Source organism: Nansenia antarctica (assembly GCF_963989245.1).
Source record: "Nansenia antarctica genome assembly, chromosome: 1".
In the NCBI taxonomy this organism is placed as follows: domain Eukaryota; kingdom Metazoa; phylum Chordata; class Actinopteri; order Argentiniformes; family Microstomatidae; genus Nansenia; species Nansenia antarctica.
In genome coordinates, this window is record NC_137674.1 from 26589785 (window position 1) to 26613250 (window position 23466).

Sequence of the window (23466 nt, forward strand, 5' to 3'; positions counted from 1 at the left end):
CTGTCTGTCTCTTTTCAGGCTTGTCTGGGGCATCGATCTCGTGCTCTTGGCCTTTTTGTCAATGGGCCAAGTTTTTTCTGTCTTTATTCAGTCTAGCTAATTATAATTTGCCATAAAATCATCAACGTGCAGTACATGAAGCGTAGGATGCCAAGAGAGAAGGGCACTAGGAGGGAGTGAATGAAAAGAGGGGAATTACTGTAAATAATGAAATACAATAGGACAACATATGGGTTTCTCTGCTTGTCTCATTGTTCTTAACCAATCGTGACATTAGAAATAAAAGGTTCTATCTCCATTTTTGTCAAAATTGAGTTTTCTACATAATCTGATCCATTAGGTCAGGGGTCCCCAAACTTTTTTCTGTGAGGGCCACATCATTTTTCCTTTCTGTGATGGGGGGCCTGGGTGGGTCTCTAACATAAAATAATATGGAACGGAGTGGAATGGAGGCGGTTGCGCAAAGCAATTGTGCGCAGGAGAGCACTGGTGGATGCAAACAAAGTCTAAACAGTTGAATTTGGATGGAATTTATACCTATAGTGATATGTCAATGAAATATAATCAGTTTTACAGTCTGATACTTGAGGGAGGACCCTCATCATACACGGGGGGACCCATGAAGCAGGGCTGTCTGGGGGTCCTTAAACGAGCATCAAACACTTAATTTCTTGCATTCTGGTGAATTTAGATGCAATTTGTGCCCTTTCTGCATCAATTTATGGTGGAAATGTATTTCCAATTATTTGCGAAACAGCGCCCCCGCCACCACGTCGGTGCAATGCCGCAATTGCAGTTAGAAATTACACGTTGTTCAAAGGGCCGGTCCAAGTGTGGGGGCGGGCCGTGTTCGGCCCGCGGGCCGTAATTTGGGGACCCCTGCTAGGTGTTTATTAATGCCTGTGTGGTGTTATTTTTAAAATGTTGAAATTTTTGAGTTAGTAATTCATAAAATACAAAGATTCCATCTCACAGAACATAATGTAATGTAAACGCTGTAAACGCTTTGACGCTCAATATCTCTGAACTACCCTAAACGGAGATAGCCCCTTATAATTCTAAGCTCACGCAATGTTGAGCTGTGTTATACATTAGAGCTGTGTTTGTCCAAAGAGAACAATATTTAGGCCAACATCTCTGCTTGACTCCTGAATCTAGGTCTCCTATCTAGGACATTTATCCATATTTAGAAGTTGTGTTACTTCTCAGTCACTTTCCCTCAGGCTCACTTACTGTACCACATGAGGTCAACTACCATAATGCATGTGTGTGTGCCTACGCTGCTGCAAAGGTGAGCATGATGAATATACACATCAAGGTGCCATGACAATCACAGTGTTCAAAGAAAATCTTCACAATATCATGTTCTTGACAAACTGTAGCCTACACACCTTCTTCAGCCAGAGAAACCTGAACGTGGACAAGTGCTATTGAATGTAGGCACAGCAACCAGGATCTAGAACAGATCCCTAGGCGCCCGGTGAGGACACTGGAAAGTAAAACTACAGGACAGCAAAGAACAGATGGGTGTATAAAAATAACTTCCCTCTAATATACAGGATGTCAGCGAAATAAAGGGTCAAGGTTTTACTTTCTCTAAATCAGAAACAAAATACAATTTGTGACCAATTAACAGCAATGGCATTGTTGCCATATCAACTGTGAAACAGGAAGTGTTAGTCATAGTGGGGAGAAGATATACAACTTGCGATTGGTTAACTAAATGTGTGTTGTGTTTAGAACTTTAAACTATGTATGATTTCAACAAGTGTATCAATTTCACCCCAATACCCATTCAATCAAAATCATCAAATCAAGTTTTAGTCAGTGATTGACAGTTGTGACACTCAGGTACCAAACATGAGGGCATGATAGAGCGACTACTACCAGTTTGCCTACCCGTGCACAGCAGCGGCCCCCCAGCCGCCACACACACCCGAGTCCCGACCCGACAATAATAGTTCATTATGAAAAATGAAAAGAATCAGTTACATTTAAATGTTCTAAATTCAAGTCAGTGATTGACAGTTGTGACACTCAGGTACCAAACATGACCAAAGGGCACAATCAATACTGTCTAACTCACAGCCACAGGTATGAATAAGGATTTGAAGTTTCAGCAGAAGAATGTGATGTTTGCTCGAACATGTTCTACATCTAGACAGTGACTGAGATTAGCCTTCTACACTCAATATAGCACACTTAATATAGCACACATCTCCTGAGGATGTAGCAGTATGTTGCATTTTCAAATATTTCTTCAAGAAAGCATTGCACAAATTGGGTCATGCTGATATAATGATATGCGTTAAGAGTTACCAAAAAGACAAGTAACACTTCCGCTAAAATATGAATGATCATTTATACTGTAAAATGTATACTGATTTCAGCTCTTGTTGGTCAGTCTTTTAAAAAAAAACATTTTAACCGATTGGCGTATTTCATCCGTGTCATATAACAACATGTCAGGGAATACAGACTTTATTTTACCTAAATTCCGAACAGCAATGGGTACTAATAAATGTTTATTTACAGCAGCTTCAGATGGAACAAGCTTCCAGTGGCCCTAAAAAGCTTAGAGGGAGAGAGGTAAGCTTTAAACGTGCGGCAAAGAACTGGCTAGCCAGTGAAATGACAGAGTAGAAACACGTCATAGGTAGGGAGTGCAGGGAATTTGTGTAACTATCTATGTTTGTTTTTTATGGTTTTTATCATGTTCTGTACATTTGTTTTATGGTAACTGTCTGCCCTGTCCTCAATCAGGGACCATGATGGAAATAAGTGCTTGCACTTTATCATGTGTTTTTATCCCTTGGAAACTGTCTTTTTAATTCCACAATAAATCAAATCAAATCAAAAAGTCAGTGGGTGATTCATGTGAGTAAATCTGGAGTGTGTACAGGGAGTGTTGCAGCCTTCTCACAGCAGACTGTATAGTCATGCTGGTCTGTTTATTAGCCTGCTGACAGTATCAGTGGATTAGCAGAGGAAATTAGCTCAATTGTCACACAAAAGGTGTTTATGAGACGTCCTGCAAAGACCAGGTACTCAGGACTGAGCGTGTTAGTAGCCTATGATATGAGATTCTGTTATTCTATTTATTCATATCGTTCTTGCTCCTGTTTTATATTTTATATTTTATATGAAAGTCCCATTATTTTATCCTATTGCTCTGATCAAATTGTATTTAGTCTATTTTTTGTTGTTGATCTGGTGTTGTTTTATTGTGTAATTGTGCTGTTTGTTTTAACTGTTGAAACTTGATGCTGAGCTGCTGTCTTGGCCAGGCTTCCCTTGAAAAAGAGATCATTGTATCTCAATGGGACCGACCCTGGTTAAATTAAGGCTAAATAAAAAATGATATTCTATGTAAGGGTGCAGCCGGTGCACTGATAATGACACTGACTGACAAGTCTCACTAAACGCTCATATGCAGAACAACACAGTATGCAAGCATGCTACAGAATCAGCATTGCTCTATATCAAACAGGACATCTTTTTGTATGTATGAGCAGGTACCCAGCTGTTCTCTGGCTCTCTGCCTGCCTATGAGGCCGTGTGTCCACGGAGCTAACAGCACGAGTACTGGCACAGTGTTGCCCCAGACACCTGAGTGACTTTGATCCCGTCACCATGGTCTGAAATATACAACCGGTCATTAATCAGGAAAGCCACACAGATCACACAGGACCCCTCTCACCCCCTCCACCAATCATTTCAGCTACTTCCATCAGGCCGCCGTTACAGAATTCCACTGTATTCATCCCAACTGCAACCATCGCCCTGAACATTTTAAAATAGAAAGCGCATTGTTTTTCTTTTTAAACCACAATATTTTAGCTTTTTAAACCATAACACTGTTTTTTATTATTTTTATTTTTTAGGCACTACATTTTATAAACACTGCTATGTCTGTCTGTTTTTATTGTATGTATTAATGTATGTGACCTATGTGTGTTTTTAATGTGGAACTGTATTCTTGAGCTGCACTTCTGCCTGTCGAAGGAGAATTTCTGTCACTGTGTGACAGACAATAAAGTTTGAATCTTGAATCTTGAATGGTTCTCTTCACAGGCACCTGCTTCATCAACATTGATATTGTCCTAAGATGAACATAAACAAGCATGGTAAATAATGAACATTCTAAAAGGCACATGCTTTAAGCATTCATCTTGATGTTATTCAAAAAGGATGGCTGTACAGTATTCCTATTCCTTAGTCATGTTAACCCCAGTCTACACAGAGATAACACTATCAAGCTTGCAGTGGTTTCATTAACCCCTAAAACCTTCGATTTGTGGATTTCTATCCAAAAGGTAGCAGGGTGACTATGTTGTGAACTTTAACATTACTTGTGTTAATGTTTACATGCACATTTTATGAGCAGATTGTTGTGTTGTTACAGTGTTTAAGTCCAAACTCTTATTGGCTATTGTATTGTTTTAACAGTTTTTACACTCACTACACAGAAGACGTTGTCAATCACTGGTTATATTTGTTGTTATCCTCCTCATAGTGTACTGTATTAGGTCTTTGCAAATGTCATTACTATTCCTGAGATCTTACATACCTGTGTTGAAGTCTCAAACCAACCCAGGGAGACATTGTCCATCAAACAGCTCCCTGTTTCCCTCTGTCTGGTCACACGTGTTGGCTAGGAGGCCTACAGGGACAGGGCTTCCACTGGGCAGTCTAACCTTGCTCTCCACGTCATGTTTCCACTCTGAGACAGCGTCAATTGGTAAATGGTAAATGGACTGCACTTATATAGCGCCATTATCCAAAGCGCTTTACAACGGCCTCTCATTCACCCATTCACACACACATTCACACACCAATGGCGGCAAGCTACCATGCAAGGCGCCGGCCCACTCACTGGGAGCAATTTGGGGTTCAGTGTCTTGCCCAAGGACACTTCGACATGTGGCCAGCCAGGGCTCAAACCGCCGATCTGCCAACCTTGCGATCATAAGACGGCGGCTCTACCTCCTGCGCCACAGCCACCCCAATTGTGGCCTTCCTTGTCATATCAAAGACTATAAATGCCCCCATTGCTTCCTTGTAGTAAACTCTGGAGTAAACTCATGTTCCTGACCCCTCCTGACCTTGATAAAGAAAGAAAAATAAAGGGTTGATAATATCTGCTCTGTTCATCCCATCTCAATTGAAAGCTTCATGTTAAGAAAACATCCTAACCCAAGTATTACGGTACTCTGTGTGGTGAAAATCATATGGAAAGCAAACTCGTTATCTCTCCATGAAGCTACAATAACTATAATTCAAAGGTAAAGCAACATCCATCCATTTTCTAAAATAAAATCAGTGTGTGGGTTTCCATGGACACTGTCCAGGACTTAGATGAGATCAGTGAAAACAGTGGGGAAGGACATTAACTGTTATTGTGCTTTGAGTTGCATTCATGTACGAAAGGCGCTATATAAATAAAGTTTCACTTCACTTCACTTCACTATTGCAAGTGTTCAGGAGAAATTCAGAATTTTGGTGGTGGTGGAAATGATTTTAGGACTCTTAGATTACACCTGACATGAATGACAGTACACTAAAGTAGAAAAAAAATATTTAATATACTCTAATGAAACATATCTTTCAGTGTGTAAACGACAACCAACTTTTTCTGGAAATACTAAAGTCTATTCAACTCTATGTAGGTTACTGAATGCCTATATAGCCTAGTAACAGCCATTATTTTATCACATTATATAGATAGTGAATATTCATTACTAAATGTATTATACTGTAGACAACCCAGACAGGCACTAGAAGCAACAAGCCTACAAATTGTAAATTAAACTTCAGGTATTAATGCTTTTTGTAAAACTCATCTGAATAGTTATACTGTACCAAAATAGGATGCACAATTCATACATTCACAAAACGTATGACATTCTATTACATTTTTGATAATGACATTACCGGTACCTTAAAACACTGTAGTAAGTAGGCTATGGATTTCAAGGACTCTGTTTATAAAAGATATAAACAACAATCTACAATATGACCATAGATCATAGAAATTAGAGGAAAAAAAATCACGGCAAACATACTGTAATGTGACACTTTATCATATCCTCCTGGATTTAGTTTCTCCATTCCTAGTACAGTAGTTTTGTTGTAGTACCTGCAACATCGACCATTTCTCAATTCATCTGATGAAAACATAGTGACAATCTATTTAGCTTTTTCAGAATACTTCTTCTAGGCAACATGAAAACTAGCTGAGTTGCCTATAATTCAAATCATTTAAAATTTGAAGCCAAACTTGTTTTGAGCAAAATAATAGGACAAATTCACCTCAAAAAGTCTACAGTAGCTATATTGTAAGGTTATAATTCTATAACAAAGCATACACAGTGTGTACTGTACATAATTGCTGAGTCTAGTAGTAAACCATCCTATTTAAAGCAATTGGGGGTTGCCTCCACAAACAAAATCGTTGTAGTTATAACTAATGATGATCAAATGTACACGGCACTGTACATTCTATTCTAATCTCTGGTGCTTATATGTCTTCAATACCTAAATACAGTACAGAAGACAATCTTAGCTTTTTGCTTTTCTAATATGCATAAAGCCTAAAGTGAGTTCAAAACGTTATCTCATGTATACATACATGGATGTACATGTAATATATTTTGTAATGGAAAAATGATTCCATTATTTTCTCTACTTTGTTGCTTTTCCCTGTAAACAAAAACACATTGACGCAAGTGTTACATGCGTCAACCATGATTATCTACACAGTCATTCAATTACTTACTCAAGACATTTTTGTTTTTTTGCCATTTCTTACTGGTCTTAACCAAATATAGACAATACAAGTCTACAGCTACAAAAATTGCATTATTATACAATATCTACAGTAGCACCTTCACAGCGTGGAAGAGCTTTGTTTGTAGTCTCTCAGGATGACAGAGGCGTATGTCACAGGGGTGCACAACACTGACTCAGACCCAGGGGAGGTGGGAAAGGGGCTCCGCGAGCCCACAGAATCTCTGAATGGTGAGGGCGGCATCAAGGACAGATTATCCTCCATCGCTAACTTGACCGGAACAAACTCTTCCTCGTCGTGAATCTGAGCGTTGTCGTACATGTATCCATGAAGAAGGCCGAACTGCTCGTCCTCCTCCTCCTCCTCCTCCTCCTCCATCTCCTCCTCCTCCTCCTCCTCCTCCTCCTCCTCCTCTATGGTGGAGGTAGCCTCCTCCTCGTAGGGGTCTAGCTGCATGGGCAGGATCTGGTGCTGCTGGATGAGGTGAGGCTGGTGGTAAACAGGCCTGCCCACACTCACAGACTCAGGCAGACTAATCATGTCGTTGAGCTCAGGAATAATATCAGTGTTGTTGACATTTCCACCCACCTCCTGAAGGTGGTCCATGATGATGTGTTGGGACAGAATGCTGTTGTTTTGCTGCAGGTGCTCAGGGGTATAGAACTCCACCTCTTCGCCGCCCAACACCTTCATAGGCCCGCTAGCAGGCATTTGCCCGTAGGCCATCATGGGGGGACTGGTGGGAGGGTTGTATCTGACCGCGTCACTCTCGTCCTCCTCGGCCACATTGTACAAAGTCTTGGTGCTGAGGTCTGAGAACTCCAGGGCTGTGTTATGGTAGGTATTAGTTAAGGGTCTGATGACAGCCATCTGATTGGAACCTGCTTCCTGTCTCTTCACATGCACTGACAGTCTGTGCCACATGTGATCCCCTTTTGGAGGATGTCTTGCACCTGGTTCAGACCATGACACAGACTTTCCATTAGAACTATGAACAGAATAAAGATGGCTGTTATTTCACAGGAACCCAGAATGGTGGAGACAACAACAGCATTTCTGGTTCATGTAAAAAAAGAAATGTAAAGAATTTCTAAACAGCTATTCTAAAGTATGTTGAAAGTGATTATATTGTTTATGTTTAAAAGTGAAATATTGGTTTGATAATACATTGAACAATTACATCTTACTGAGGATTGTATTCATGTATTTCATATTTAAAGACAACGAACAGCGAATCCAAATTATGTGGTGCAAATGTTTCCTTATTGTGGTCCTTTAGCACACATGGGTATGCTGGTTTTAATTGTACCTACCAGATCAAATGTCAAGGGTGCTGTTAATTGAACACTGACCTGTATCTGGCATACCCTGTAACAGGAGCTTTTAGAAAGTGAATTACTGTCAGACAAAAAACCAGCATCCCAGGAGTGCCTCAGGAGCAGGACTGATGAAATGATTCAGATGAACTTACTTGGCATTTCCTGCATTTTTCTTCCGCTTGAACATGTTGAGTAGGCTGTTGCTCCGGCAAGCAATTTTGCCATCGCCTACGTGCATCCGCACGACATCAGAGGTGGTGAACGCGCTGCGCACGTTTCGCTCGGGTTTGGCTAGAATAATATACATCTTCGGCGTAAACATACAACCTAAGGCCACAGTCACACTAAGGCTCACGGAGAAGGACGTGGTGATGATCTTGTAGTTGCTGCCAAAGTAGATGGGCACGAACGCCAGCCAGATGATGCAGGTGGTGTACATGGTGAAGGCGATGTACTTGGCCTCGTTGAAGTTGGCGGGAACGTTGCGGGTCTTGAAGGCGTAGTAGGTACAGCTCAGGATGAGCAGACCGTTGTAGCCCAGCGGCGCCACCATACCCACCGTGCTGGTGTTGCAGATGAGGTAGACCTCCCTGATGCTCGGGTAGGACTTAATGGGCATTGGGGGCTCCATGATGATGAGGGTGACCTCCAGAGTGAGTTGGACGCTGATCAGGATGAAGGCGATGACCACCTGGGCCCAGGCACTCATAAACCGCGGCTTCCTGGTGCAGATCTTCTTCTTGCTGCCCGCCAGGATCCGGGCAATGCGATTGGTCTTAGTCACTAGGGCGGAGTAGCACATGGCGGCGGAGAGGCCCACCAGGAAGCGCTGGAGATAGCAGGAGGCTACGGTGGGGCGGGCGATGAGAGTGAAGGGGCAGATGTAGCCCAGCAAGATGCCCACCAGGATGATGTAGCAGAGCTCGCGGCTGGAGGACTTGACCACGGGTGTGTCGCGGTAGAGCACGAAGATGAAGGTGACGAAGGAGGTGATCAGGATGCCCATGCAGGCGAACACCACTTGGACAATGGACTCTGGGTTCCCCCACTCCAGGGTCCGTAAGATGATTGGCTCACAACCTGGATCAACAGAAAGATGAGAATGCAGTCAATAAAACAAGTGCAATACACGCAAAACAAGTGACAATACATTTACATTTTACATTTTTGGCATTTAGCAGACGCCTTATTCCAAAGCGACTTACAATCGATACATTTGACTAAGCAAGTGAATCATCAATCCACCAGTCGTATCAGGAAGAATAATCTAGCTCAGGCCAGGGGCCATTGGCAGTCTCAGTGATAGAAGGGAATTTAAAAAAATATATATATAGACACTGGAGAACAGAGAGACAGTACAAGGGGGGCAGTAGAAGTCAATGGGGACACAGTAAAGGGGGAAAGCGGGTGTCTCAGGAGACGCAGTGCTGGGGGGTAGTGGATGTCTCAAGTAGCTGTAGCTGTAGCTGTATTGTAAGGGGCTAAATTAACCAAGTCCGGTGTCTATTACGTTATAATTATGGTAACAAGTGTGGTCCTCATGATTGAGCCTCTTGGCTGGGTGCTCTGCCTCAGAAGTAAACAGTGCAATAACAATGTACACCTATGTCTCATTATCTAAATATGATAGAGTTAAACCTTCACACACAAAAAAATCGACCTACATTTCATCATCGATTTTTATTTGGCCATGTTATTGCTGCTAGTCTTTGTATGACCTGAGGAATTTGAACTCCATATTTGACTAGATATGCTAATGCAGATACAGTGAGGGGAATATGCATAATTCGGTATACATTATTATATGAAGATATAGATGTAGCATGTACTTTCACAAAACTGGCCATCTGAGTCTGTGACCGCTGCTTGCTTCCTGTTTAAAAAACACACTAAGTACTAAAGTAGGTTTTCAGCTCAACTATAAATAAATCCCCTCTCTACTCAGGGAGGGATAGGCTTGAATACAGAGCATGGCCAGGGGAGGGGGAGGCCACTGCAGCAGGAGGACTGCAGCCTACCACTAGTCCAAGCATCCACAACCACTTCAACATCTACTGACACGTTTAACAAATCGTGACGTTAGAATTATAAGGTTCTATCTCAATTTTTGTCAAAATTGAGTTTTTTTTACATAATCTGATCCATTAGGTGTTTATTAATGCCTGTGTGGTGTTATTTTTTTAATGTTGACATTTTTGAGTTAGTAATTCATAAAATACAACGGTTCCATCTCACAAAACATAATGGAATGTAAAAACTTTGACGCTCAATATCTCTGAACTACCCTAAACGGAGATAGAACCCTATAATTCTAAGCTCACGAAATGCTGAATGTTAGCTAATAACATTAGCTATCATTCATATCTTATTGGCCATGTTGTTCCTGCTAGTCTTTGTATGACTTAAGGAATGTTAACTCCATATTTTACTAGATATGAAACATCCATGCTATGTACATTGTATTAGCATGCTGTTACAGAGTATGTTACTTATATACTGCTTTGTATTTACATTGTAATTGAGTTTACCTGTTTGTGGTTTTATTAATTGAGTAATAGTTAGTAGTTAATAGGTACTATATGGGTATAGAGGCAACTTGATGAACAAAGTGTTTTCAAATATAATTTGAATATATAAATATAATCCTTGTTCAGTAAAAAAAAAAAAAAATCTGGGTTTGTCATGTCTATGGCCCATGATGTAAAGCATAAAACTTTGGATGAAAAATATAGGAAGAGCTGTTAAAAAAATGTCTTGTCTTTGAGCAGCACAAAATGCCTTTGGAAGTAGGGCAGGGAAGTAGTAAGTGAAGTAGGGCTGTCTGATAAGTGGTAAAGGATGATGAATGGTTCTCAGGTGTCATGGGAAGACTTGGAAAATAGGACAGCACAGGTTTGTGAAATAGTGCTATGAGAATCATGTCAGCCAGGTTCAAATATATTGAGGTGCCTACCAAATAACTTAGAGAAACCAGGTTCAACCAGGTTCCTCTGTGAACTTGAACTTGCTCTCAATTAACTTACAGACATACAAAAAGGCTCCAACCTCTAAGCAATGTAGCCTTTAATCCATCTGAATCTTCATTGCAAATAATGGTATGTCATAATCTACATGGGTGTAATAGCGTGAGCTTAGAATTATAAGGTTCTATCTCCGTTTAGGGTAGTTCAGAGGTATTGAGCGTCAACGTTTTTACATTCCATTATGTTTTGTGGGGGGGGAAAAAAAAACAAAAAAAAAACACAGGCATTAATAAACACCTAATGGATCAGACTATGTAAAAAACTCAATTTTGACCAAAAATTGAGATAGAACCTTATAATTCTAACGTCATGACAAATTACTAATTTATAAGTACATAACTAACTAACTGGATGTTCTGCCTTCAGTAGCTGTGTGGATATGTTCTAGAAACATAAAAGCGTGAATAGAGGATAAACGAGGGGTGGTGCTGTACCTTCTAGCTCTACGTCAGGCCACCAGCCCAGATCACAGGCTTTGCAGGTGAACTCGTCCTGGACGACCTCGTTGTCCTTACACGCCGTGCAGATCCAGCAGCAGCTCACCTCCCCCTTCCTGATCACCTGTGGAAAGACATTGAGACATGTATGAGATATAACCCTGCGGGTGGACTGTGTGTATAATGGAAGCAATTTACCATGAGAGGAAGGGGGTTGTGGACTCATTTACCACTGGTACAGGGTTGTGGACTCATTCACCTCTGGTACAGGGTTGTGGACTCATTCACCACTGGTACAGGGTTGTGGACTCATTTACCACTGGTTCAGGGTTGTGGACTCATTTACCACTGGTACAGGGTTGTGGACTCATTTACCACTGGTACAGGGTTGTGGACTCATTTACCACTGGTACACGGTTGTGGCACGAGGCGAAGCCGAGTAGGAAAACCCTGTACAGTGGTAAATGAGTCCACAACCCCCGCCCTCCAATGGTCAATTGCTTTTCTACAACAGCCACCACATAATATCAAAAATAAATACACAGTTGTAACATTAAATTAATGTATTTACAATCATTAATCGTTTCAGAATACATATATCCTTCCGCCACAGAATATAGTCCCATAAACAAGATCAACCATTGCATTGTAGGTCAGCACAGGTGTTCTTAATCAGATTGATTGGGAGACACATTGATACTGCAAATGCGGTCTGAACTGTGGGTTGTTGGGCTATTTACCACTGTTGCTAGCCAATCAGAATCCAGTATCCAAACATGCTGTTGTTGGATAATCAAAGACCCACAGTGCTTCACACTTGTAGAACCTTTGTCTTTTCTCCTGACCTTGATCTCCCCTTTGGAGCAGGGCTCGCTGCAGACGGAGCGGACCATCTCACTGCGGTTCATCTGGATCATGTAGTCGTCGATGATGAGGACGCCCTCGTGCCACGAGCCCACGGTGAGGTAGTCAAACATGCCGGGCTCCACGTACTGCAGGTTCATGATGTCATACCTGAGAGTTTAGACAAAGCCTCAGATTAAGATCGATGGTCGGCTGTGGCGCAGGAGGTAGAGTTGCCGTCTAATGATCGCAAGGTTGGCAGATCGGTGGTTCGAGCCCCGGCTGGCCACATGTCGAAGTGTCCTTGGGCAAGACACTGAACCCCACATTGCTCCCATTGAGCGGGCCGGCGCCTTGCATGGTAGCTTGCCGCTATTGGTGCGTGAATGTGTGTGTGAATGGGTGAATGAGAGGCCGTTGTAAAGCGCTTTGGATAAAGGCGCTATATAAGTGCAGTCCATTATGGTCAAAGACAGGGGCAGACTTTCAACTAGACTTGATTTTTCACTATTGCAGAATACTTTTGGTATATGTATAGTGTTATCTGTATGTACAGTATGGTATTTGTATAGTAGTATTTATACTACAAACATGCTCATATCTAAAATAGCATAGTTGCTCTGAAAAGTGATTCACTCATACTGAGTTGCCTACTATTTGAATTCAGTCAACAAGGGTACAGAGAGTTCGTGAGCTTTGAATTCTAAGGTTCTATCTCCATTTAGGGTAGTTCAGAGATATTGAGCGTCAAAGTTTTTACATTCCATTATGTTTTGTGAGATGGAACCTTTGTATTTTATGAATTACTAACTCAAAAATGTCAACATTTAAAAAATAACACCACACAGGCATTAATAAACACCTAATGGATCAGATTATGTAAAAAACTAAATTTTGACAAAAATGGAGATAAAACCGTATAATTCTAACGTCACGAGTTGCTGTACCTGCCAGGTGTATCTCCGTTCTCATCGAACCACACATCCTCTCCAGACACCCCAGCGAAGGAGGTCCTAAGCAGGAAGTCCAACAGCTGGCGGCCATCGATGGGGTCCATGGCTTCACAGAGGCCCACGTGTCCCGGGCAGAGGTGGCTGTGCATGTCGTGCAGGCCGTGGGCCATGGCGTAGATGGCGTTGATGACGAAGCCCATCTTGCTGTCCTGAACATAGTTATCCTCCAGATTCTCATAACCTGCCGATTACATCCAAACACCATATCAAGATAAAGATCTATTAATCATCCTGTCATCCCGTGAGTGAAAGTTCTATATTGGCGATGCATTTTTTTCAGTGCTGCAAGCATAACACAAGCATTTATCCAATACTATTACAGTCTGTTATGCAATATGATGTACTGTACTGTTCAATGTTGGATAAGAAACAGTCGAAGGGGTCATCCGATGTCTATTTGCAAGGTCTGCACATTGCAAAGAAATGATAGGGTGTCCAGAGATATGTTATTATTCTTGGAGACAGGGATATTCTCCTGTTCAGTGAGAGAGTGCATCGAAGGACAGGCACCATTAAAATCAGACATCAAAGGAATGCTTGTTACCATGGCAGGACCATGCATTTTCTTCTCAATTCCTCATTCAATTAGGTGTAAACATTATGCTGATATTATCACTAATTTAGAGAGGAAATAAACAAGTTATTCAAATGTATTCCGCCCATCCCCCAGTTCCTTCCTTGCCTGGCACACTTGGCTGGTTCATGTGACTTAGCCTGTTTAATTGACATTTCCATGTCTATGAAGCTTAAAGATTTAGATTTTAAATCTTAAGATTTTGAATGAAGAATACACGTTTATGTCCAAGGACACCATATCAATTCAGTATCACACAAACTAAAAGCAATGTAAGCACATAGCTGATAGAAATGAGATTCTAGCCAACAATAGACAATCAAAATTATATTTTATACTGTCCACGTTTATGCCATATAGTACTAGCTCAGAATCCTTTTGGGTATAATGGTTGCATAGTATCCATTTGTGTTTGTTCGCAGGCTTCTTGAATCAGACGAGGGTTTATTGAAAGGTTTATCTCATTGACACCAATGTGAACCAACACATACAATACCAATCAATTCAGTGAGGTAGTGGCAGGCAAAGGGAGCATTGTACATTCAGACGTGATCTTGTGGTGGTTACCTACTGTACTTGTCATGAATCCGTGAGTTTCACACCGCCTTGCTTCAGTGACAGTGTATTTCATTTCATTGCATGCATACAGACAACCACTATTCTATTGTCAAATCAGATTCATTTCCATCTTGCTTGTCTCATCTGGAGGGCATATCATAACTGTAACATAAAAAAACCTGAAATAACCACTACTAACTAGTTGTATTATGAGGGAACCTACTGCTTAGTGTACAGTGTGTACAGTAACTCCGTGGTAGCTTAGATTATTGGGCCAATGTCCATAGGAACATGCAGGATCGGGCAGACGGGCCAGTTGGCATCTACTTCTTCAGATGTTATTGGGCTGTTTTATACACCAGTCTCAAAAGCAGGAGAATGTGAGAACACAGTGCACACAGAAACCACTTGTTGTGCTCTCGCTGCAATGCATAAAAACATCCCAATAGCTTTATATATTAGAGGTCAACAGATATACATTGGTGGTATTTCATTTCAAGGTATTAATGATATCACTCTTTGTGCAGCCTTTGGAATATAATTAGTAATCAATGATCACTTCGCTAGCTATCAGAATCTCATTGAGGTTTTCCCTTGACAACATAATCAGTCGACCTCTATGTATATTGCCAGAGTGAAGTACTACAAGTTCATTCAGAAGAATACACTCACCGTCTTGGAGCTCTATACAAAGAAACAATAGAAGTAACAGAACAGCACACTATAACTCTAAATCTCTGATTATCACAAATCATCAACGTCCTTCTTAACAGTGCTTTTTAAGATAGTGTGTAGAGAGTATAAAAATAGCTTGGTGCTTGAAATGTGTGAATGAGAAGGAAGAGAAGTATTTCTTGCAAAAAAATATGAAAAAAGAAAATGGGTGTAGGCTACATAAAAAAAAGAAAAAAAGGTCATACACCTGACCCATGCGAAACGTCTGAAGTAATATAAAAAAAAAACATTTTGTATAATTATTGCATGCATCATTTCATATTTACATTTACCTTTATTCTATTATTTTTGTGCATCACATACATATTTATTGGTAATACTTGATTACATGAGTCATGCCTCTGGGTTTTCACAGCAATGGTAACCGAAGTTTGAAAAAACGTAAATATATTGTTCAAAAGGAATAATACAAAAGTGATAGATGACATTCTCTTTTCTTTTCTTTTTTTAAAACATGCTTATTGAGCATTGTTTCAAGTGAACAAGAGCTTTAGTTAATGTGTTTGTGGGTGTGGCCATCTTCTTTGTGACAGCCAATGCGCCATAAGAATTCAATTTACCTAGGTCACCCTCTTGTCAGCGGGTAGAGTGTTTAAGATACGAAAATAAAACAACAACAACAACATATTTAACGTTATCGTATTGTTATGGATCGATGCATAGAAATGTTATCCCTAAAAAATGTCAATCTAAAATAAGAGAACATGTCCCAGCACTAGCCTTTAACCATTTGAGGGTTTTACTAGTTTACAAAAAAAACATGATATTACTTTACTGTAGTGACAGTAGAACACTTCAATTAGATGTTAGTTTACAATGTTAGTCAATCATCAACCCTAAAGAATAAACCAATATCGTTGTCTTTTCAATGAAGCTACCTGTGCAATTCTTCACGTAGTTCATGTTCTCTAGAGGGTGTCCTGGGATGCGACACTGAAAGCGGTACTGCCAGAACTCTGGGAACCACGGGTTCCTGGTGTTAGTGTTGAGGCGCAGTTTCAGGAAGTAGTCGTCAAAGGAAGTGACCTCAGCAGACCGCAGTTTGATGGTGATGCCGCCCACAGCCTCCGGCTCGTACCCCTCCACCACCTCATCTCTGTCAGCCCAGCCGTCACTGCAGGGGGGGGGGACACAGGCAGGAGCGTTCATCAGGAGCGTAGGCCTCTCATAGGCCTCTCACAAAGTACTGGACTGTTTGGGGCCAACTACATAAATGGTAAATGGACTGACTTATATAGCGCCTTATTCCAAAGCGCTTTACAACGACCTCTCATTCACCCATTCACACACACATCCACACACCAATGGCGGCAAGCTGCCATGCAAGGCGCCGGCCCGCTCACTGGGAGCAATTTGGGGTTCAGTGTCTTGCCCAAGGACACTTCGACATGTGGCCAGCCAGGGCTCGAACCGCCGATCTTCCAACCTTGCGATCTTTAGACGCCGACTCTACCTCCTGCGCCACAGCCACCCCACATAAATGCCTACTGGAGGTAATGGGGGGGGGGGGGTAGTTGATCCTCTGTGGCTTAGTTGGTAGAGCATGGCGCTGACAACGCTTAGGTTGTGGGTTCAATTCCCGCTGGGACCATATATACTGAAAAATGTATGCACTCACTGTAACGTAAGTTGCTTTGGATAAAAGCGTCAGCTAAATGGCATTCCTAGTTGCTGTTACCACTGATCAAGAGAAATAGAGAGAGGGACAGTGAATTTGCTGGTATTGTTTTGAGGATTACAGAAAAGCTATATATATTTATTTTAGGGCTTTGAATTCTAAATCTACTCTCAAGAGATAATGCTTATGAGACAAACTTACAGTGAGGTATTTCAGTGTTCTGCTTATAATAAAATTCTATCAAAATATAGTGGATTTACAGATGATAGAACCCTCCCATGTGTATTTTACTCTATTGTATCTTTTTCAATGCTCATCACATCCCATATTTTGTTAGCCCACAAAGAATGGACACACAAATGCTCTCCTGTGGGGCTACACACCGTATCTGGCCATCTGTTTCACAGCATCATGCACTCCCTATTCCAACACACTGTTTGCCAAGAACCTGCTGTTCTGACGTCAGAACGTAGAAGTAATCATACAGACCACTCTCTGTGTAAATCATTGTATCTACACTGTCAATTTTGGCTTCAACCAATGTTGCAGTATTATAGAATTGCATATATATATATATATATACATATATATATATATATATATATAGAGAGAGAGAGAGAGACAGAGAGAGAGAGAGATAGAGAGAGAGACAGAGAGAGAGAGAGAGACAGATAGAGAGAGAGAGAGAGAGATAGAGACAGTTAATACATATAGATTAAAACAACCCTGCTTTAATTAAAACATACTATATCGGGCCATATCACATTTACTTGGGATACTACAGCTACTGTTGTTCAATTGTCTGCTCTCTCTCAGGTACATATTCAAGAAAAATGTGTATGTGCCAAAGATTAAAGACCATTGTAATAGTGTCAGAGTCCAACAAAAGAGCCCTGTGGTTGAGATCACAGTAATGAGGTCCACCTGTCTCCTCAGCCCTGGACGGTTGACCAGCTACACTGGCATCCTGAACGGCCCATGGCACAGGGCTGTGTGTTCACTTGCTGCATTGCTCTAAAAACAGTCTTTTTCTGTAGTCTCCTTGACCCAGAAAAACACCCAGCCGCACCAAACTGATGTCCTCCTATCCTCGATGGAGAGTTCACAGGCAGCACAAATTGAACTGCGGAGAGTCACGCCTGCTTTTCATGCTTCTAGAGGAAAATGGTGCTTTTATCATTAGAGCTTTTGGAATTGATATCAGAATTAAACATATTTTGATCAGTCAAAAAAGTGTCACATTCCTTACCTTCCCTTTGACTGTCAAGCCTGTAATTATATTCAGAGAACTGCATTTTCATTGTCTGGTACTGTCTGGTTACTCTGCAATGACAATAAAGTTGAATCTAATCTAAGTCTATTCAGGGAAGTGAGTCTCCCCCTTTGACGTGTTGCTTCACTAGTGTTCCTGACAGGGCTGAAGGCGAGCTGCGTCCTTGCTGAAACACAACAATAACAAGGGAATGTCGACACCAAGCAACTTTGGTGCTCAGTAGTTTTCATCTGTGAGCCTGTGCCGGAGGTGATATCCCATTTTACCTCAGCCTGCCTGTGATCTGACAGCGAGAGAGAGAGAGAGAGAGAGAGAGAGAGAGAGAGAGAGAGAGAGAGAGAGATCTCGCTGTGGTGGATGCATTATTCATGAGTGCTTTCAGACAAACTAGACTCCAGCTAGAATAATTGCCTCTCTTCCATTTGAACTTGTTGGACCTCAAGGGGCAGCAGCTTGTTATGGGCAGCGGTCACGGCAATCAAACTTAGATGAAAAAGAGAAAGAATGAAGCCTCGTCCTGAACTTAATCACAGTCGATGGCAAATCTCCATTTAACTGTTTAGTTTAGGACTAGACTGCATCTGTGTCAAACCAGCCTTCTATGTTCAGTGTATCTACTACATGAACATGAATCCTACTACATCTATTGCTGAGACTGATACTGAAAAATGTATGGTAAATGGTAAATGCACCGCACTTATATAGCGCCTTTATCCAAAGCGCTTTACAACGGCCTCTCATTCACCCATTCACACACACACATTCACACACCAATGGCGGCAAGTTACCATGCAAGGCGCCGGCCTGCTCACTGGGAGCAATTTGGGGTTCAGTGTCTTGCTCAAGGACACTTCGACATGTGGCCAACCTTGCGATCATTAGACGGCGGCTCTACCTCCTGCGCCACAGCCGCCCCTGTATAATAATTCTAAGGTCTGTGAAAAAGAACACTCTACCTGCCAATAAGGAGAAACTCCCCTGCCACCCCCAGCCGTCTCATGGCCATGAGCAGCCCTCGGACGGTCATGCCCTCGCAGAAGCAGACGACCACTCGGGCTTTGGGCAGACGCTCTCGCAGCTTCCGCAGCAGCCTGTCAAAGTGCTTCTCCCCTGCGTTGCTGTAGATCTTGTCAGAGTGGGCGATGCACAGGCCCTCCTGAGACGCCAGCTCCTTGAAAGCTTCCATTCCACTCTCCCCATAGTTGCCTAAGAGAAAAACACAGAATACATTCTTATCCATATTCATCTTGTCGTGCAAAAAAACAAGTTGTACGTGCTTGTTGGGTCCCAGAGCAAAAGAGATCAGAGCACTCTGAATATGGCGGCTATGAGTGTGCATATCTGAAAGTTATGAACATGATGTCATTCCAGCTCATTGCCAGAGACATGCATTTTAATTATTGTATAATCCATACACATAGGCTACATAACTAGCTCTACTGTAACTTCAGCTCTTTTAACTGTATGCAAAACAATACACATAACCTGAGGTATTAGTTTCTCAAATCAACATTGTGCTCAAAACTCTAAATTCTGAATCAGAACTGTATTCCATCCAGAAACTCTCCACATAACATAAATTAATTTAATAAGAATGACATAATATTACAGAGTATTTGGTGAGGATAGATCTGAAGAGCTCATACATCTTTAAATGACTTTTGAACACAGTCATTTGTAGTGCAGTTCAGAGCTGAAAATAGAGGTCAAATGCAGGTTGTAAATATTTGATGGTACTGCCATGAAAGACCAAGAAAACAAGATGATATCTTTGACAACACAAGCCGTTCCAAGAGATACCGTCATGTTAAAGCTTCTTTAGTACTATTTCGTTTTGGGAGGTGAAATAGTTCTGATTGCTATATGATTTACTGTCATTAAATAAAATTGGACTATAAATGAAAAAGCACAACATGTCAGCTTCAGCATTTCTGTATTCATTCATATGATTTCCCAATGTTTTATTGTTTGTCCATCTATGTACCCATCAGTTGTTCCTTGTGTGTACTTGTGCTGTGATTCGTCAAAAAAATCTAACAGTTTGAAAGAAATACCAAATATAATCTACCCAAAATATGCCTTTCAGTCTATGTAAAATAGCAAGTTGTAATACAACTGTTATTTGTAACAGTTCATAGATAAAGTAATTTAATCATGTAAACTGATACTATTCGTTGCTGTCTGTGAGAATGACAGCTCTGCATCCTGGCCTGCCACCATCCTGGGCTGACCTCAGGCCTGTTGATATTCCCTCCTAAAGCTGAGTTCAGAACATCTTCCTTTCATCATTGACTTGAAACTCCTCCCCACACCAGATGAGGCACTTCAAGAACCCTTCTATGGACTGACTTATTCCAAAGCGCTTTACAACGGCCTCTCATTCACCCATTCACACAACAATGACGGCAAGCTACCATGCAAGGCGCCAGCCGGCCCGCTCATTGGGAGCAATTTGGGGTTCAGTGTCTTGCCCAAGGACACTTCGACATGTGGCCAGCCGGGGCTCGAAACGCCGATCTGCCAACCTTGTGATTATTAAATGGCGGCTCTACCTGCTGCGCCACAGCCGCTCCTTCTGTAGACCAGAGTTGTGGGATCTATTAAGCCAATGACCAATGACTGCCATTGTTCCTCTTGGACAATTATGATTTAATTTGATGAGGAAAGTCAAGGACCAGACCAACCCAGATCCCTCTAACTCTCAGCCAAAGTGATGAGGCCAAAACATAACATTGATTGTGTTTCAAATCAAACTGATGGCACACGTGTGACCTGCATGCAATGACTTCATCAAGAAACAAACATGAGTAACTTACCCTCTGTATGCACTGCTGACACATAGGTCCAATTGTAACGTTTAACGATATCCAAGATGGCTCTGGCTTGAAGTGTGTCAGAGGGTACCACCCTAAGGAAATACTTAAATAGGGTTTTGTCGCTTAGATCAATGCTGGTTGCAGAATATGCGATCTGGGGGATGTTGAAGAGCTGCAGTAGGTTCTGAACTTGAATCGCCACTGAACTTGACCCAGGCCCAATGACGCCAGCGATAGGTTTCTTGGTTGCAGGTGGCTGATTTGAAGGTACTCCCTCAATACACCATTTGGAGCCATCCTTGTCATCACGGATAGAGATCAGGGAGTCTCTGATGAACTCAATACTCTGCTCCAAAGCCACTGATGAGTGCCAACAGGAGTCCCTGATCTCGCAGCCCAAAGTAATGTTGGGCAAGAGGTTTGGGTCGGAATTGATCCGATCCAACGTGTGGAACATCGCCTCCACTCTCTGAATCCCATACTGTTCCCGCACTTCTCCGCATTTTCTTTCGGCAACCCAGTCAGCGGAGGGTTGGTGATGGACAGAGAATAGCGCACCAATTATGATGTCCCCGTCCATCCTAGCCACCAAGCGGCCACCCCCGGCCTTGGGCACCGCCGACCTCTCATAGATGTTGTCGGAGGAAACGAACGCATCAAAGATTAAAAGGGGAATATATAAAACACTGACTGCAGTCAGATACATCATATTCCACGTCGTGTCAACGGTCTTGATTGTAGAATCATGTCCGCTTCGCCATTCACATGCAGGGCAGCAAAGTATCCAAGTTTGATCAGATAACCATCATCAACTCCTCACCATCCTTCTTTCTATGATGTCCTTCCTGCAGTTGAGACAGAGAATGGTTGTTATCTTCGTGCCACAGCATACCACAATATACCATATCAAGTCAAGGTCGTCTATTCAAATAGTAACAGCATAAGTGTACAATTATTGCAATAGCCTAATGCAAGATTGTAGCCAAACCATATGAATGCGCCTCACGAAACTTTGTCAACAGTGAAAGCGTGGGGAGGGATTATGACCATGCCTGAGTGTTTCAGCACCGTGGACAGCTCCGTGTAGACTGTACTGCTCTGATTGCGTTTCGGTTCACGATTTACGTCATTTAGCCCAAATCTACACGATTAAAACTTCCCATGGATAGGCCTATCACATCACATATTCCCATGATCTCTACTCTTTTATTTCTGATTGCGAATTTTAAAAACGTCAAATATAGTCCAGCCTATAGAGTATAGCCACATTAAACATATTTGTGAAATATGACATTTCACAATAGAGCAACATTATTCGAATATAAAATGCTACAAATTAAAATGTAATGACTGTCGGTGAAATATTAGCCAGACATACCTGCACCTTGCACCTCGGAACATCGTGTATCTCCTGCTGAACCTCCGGTCTGTCTGAAGTCAAGTTGAGCCTCTGCCGCGCGAATAGTGAATTCCTCTACAAGGGTACATGGGTGCCCCCCTTCTTTTCTTCTCGATCACTGCATCTTAAAATCGGGTCACTGAGACTGCAGTGTGGCCCCGATAGAAGAAAGCACGCAGAAATATTCATATGGATGGATGTCTCTGGGATAAATGCACATTCGAGTTTGCTATCAAGTTATAATTGTCTCTGTTCTGAGGCAGACCTAATGCGAGCCATACCGGATGCATGGCAGAGATATCTGCATATTCAGTGGTACAGTTTCATTAAACGGATAATAGAGTCATTGCTCACAGTCAGATAAGCTTTGATAAAAATGTTTTGGAGACAGAAAAACAAATGCATCATCACCTATGCAATGACGAAAACTAGGCTACAATTCATGAAGTCTGCTCAAGCCCACTGAACAGGAAACTACGCTATGTAAAACCTAGCCAGCAGGCAGAATGAGACTATGACAACTTTATGTCAAATGTGTACCTCATTATAGCTTCCTTCGTGCACTTGCAATGCAATGCATTGTCTGCTGCAAATTGAGGGGAAAACCTATCGATCTCTGCTGCCATCTAGTGGTTATTTCTTGATTTCACACCAGTCTGCAGTTTATGATCCGAACTCACTTCCGCTATGCATTTAAACGGTTAAAAGTATTTAAACATGGCGCAGCAGCAGAGTGGGACTAGCTTGTGAGAAGTCTGTGAAGCTCCAATTCAACATGCTTGTCTTGTCTTTGACCAGTCTCTTGTATCGTCTGTAGTGACCGGGAACTAGGCGACGTTTTTGTGAGAAATAAAAAAGTAGGCTAATACTTTTTTATTACTGTTTTATTACTGTTAATGTTTCTTAGCCAGTTAGCATTTCTGTTATCATTCAAACAAGCCAGACGACAATAACAATGCAGTGGCCACAGGATGAAACAGGACTGCATGATGCCGTACATCTCCTTACACTGTCGCTCGTATTTAAGTACTGTGTTATGTTACATTGTTGCAGCAACCAAGATAAGAC

The 23466-nt window shown here is 41.8% G+C and overlaps 1 protein-coding gene across 1 annotated transcript; it reads right to left on the reverse strand.

The window, feature by feature from the left end:
• Positions 1 to 6889: 6889 nt before the first annotated feature.
• grm1b (glutamate receptor, metabotropic 1b) lies at positions 6890 to 21708 on the reverse strand (the record flags this gene model as incomplete). The annotated part of the gene is made up of 8 exons (XM_080532895.1): positions 6890 to 7778; positions 8262 to 9189; positions 11567 to 11693; positions 12415 to 12583; positions 13360 to 13606; positions 16171 to 16406; positions 19140 to 19389; positions 21000 to 21708. The coding sequence occupies 8 exons, from the start codon at positions 21706 to 21708 to the stop codon at positions 6890 to 6892; spliced, it is 3555 nt and encodes a 1184-aa protein (XP_080389021.1).
• Positions 21709 to 23466: the final 1758 nt, after the last annotated feature.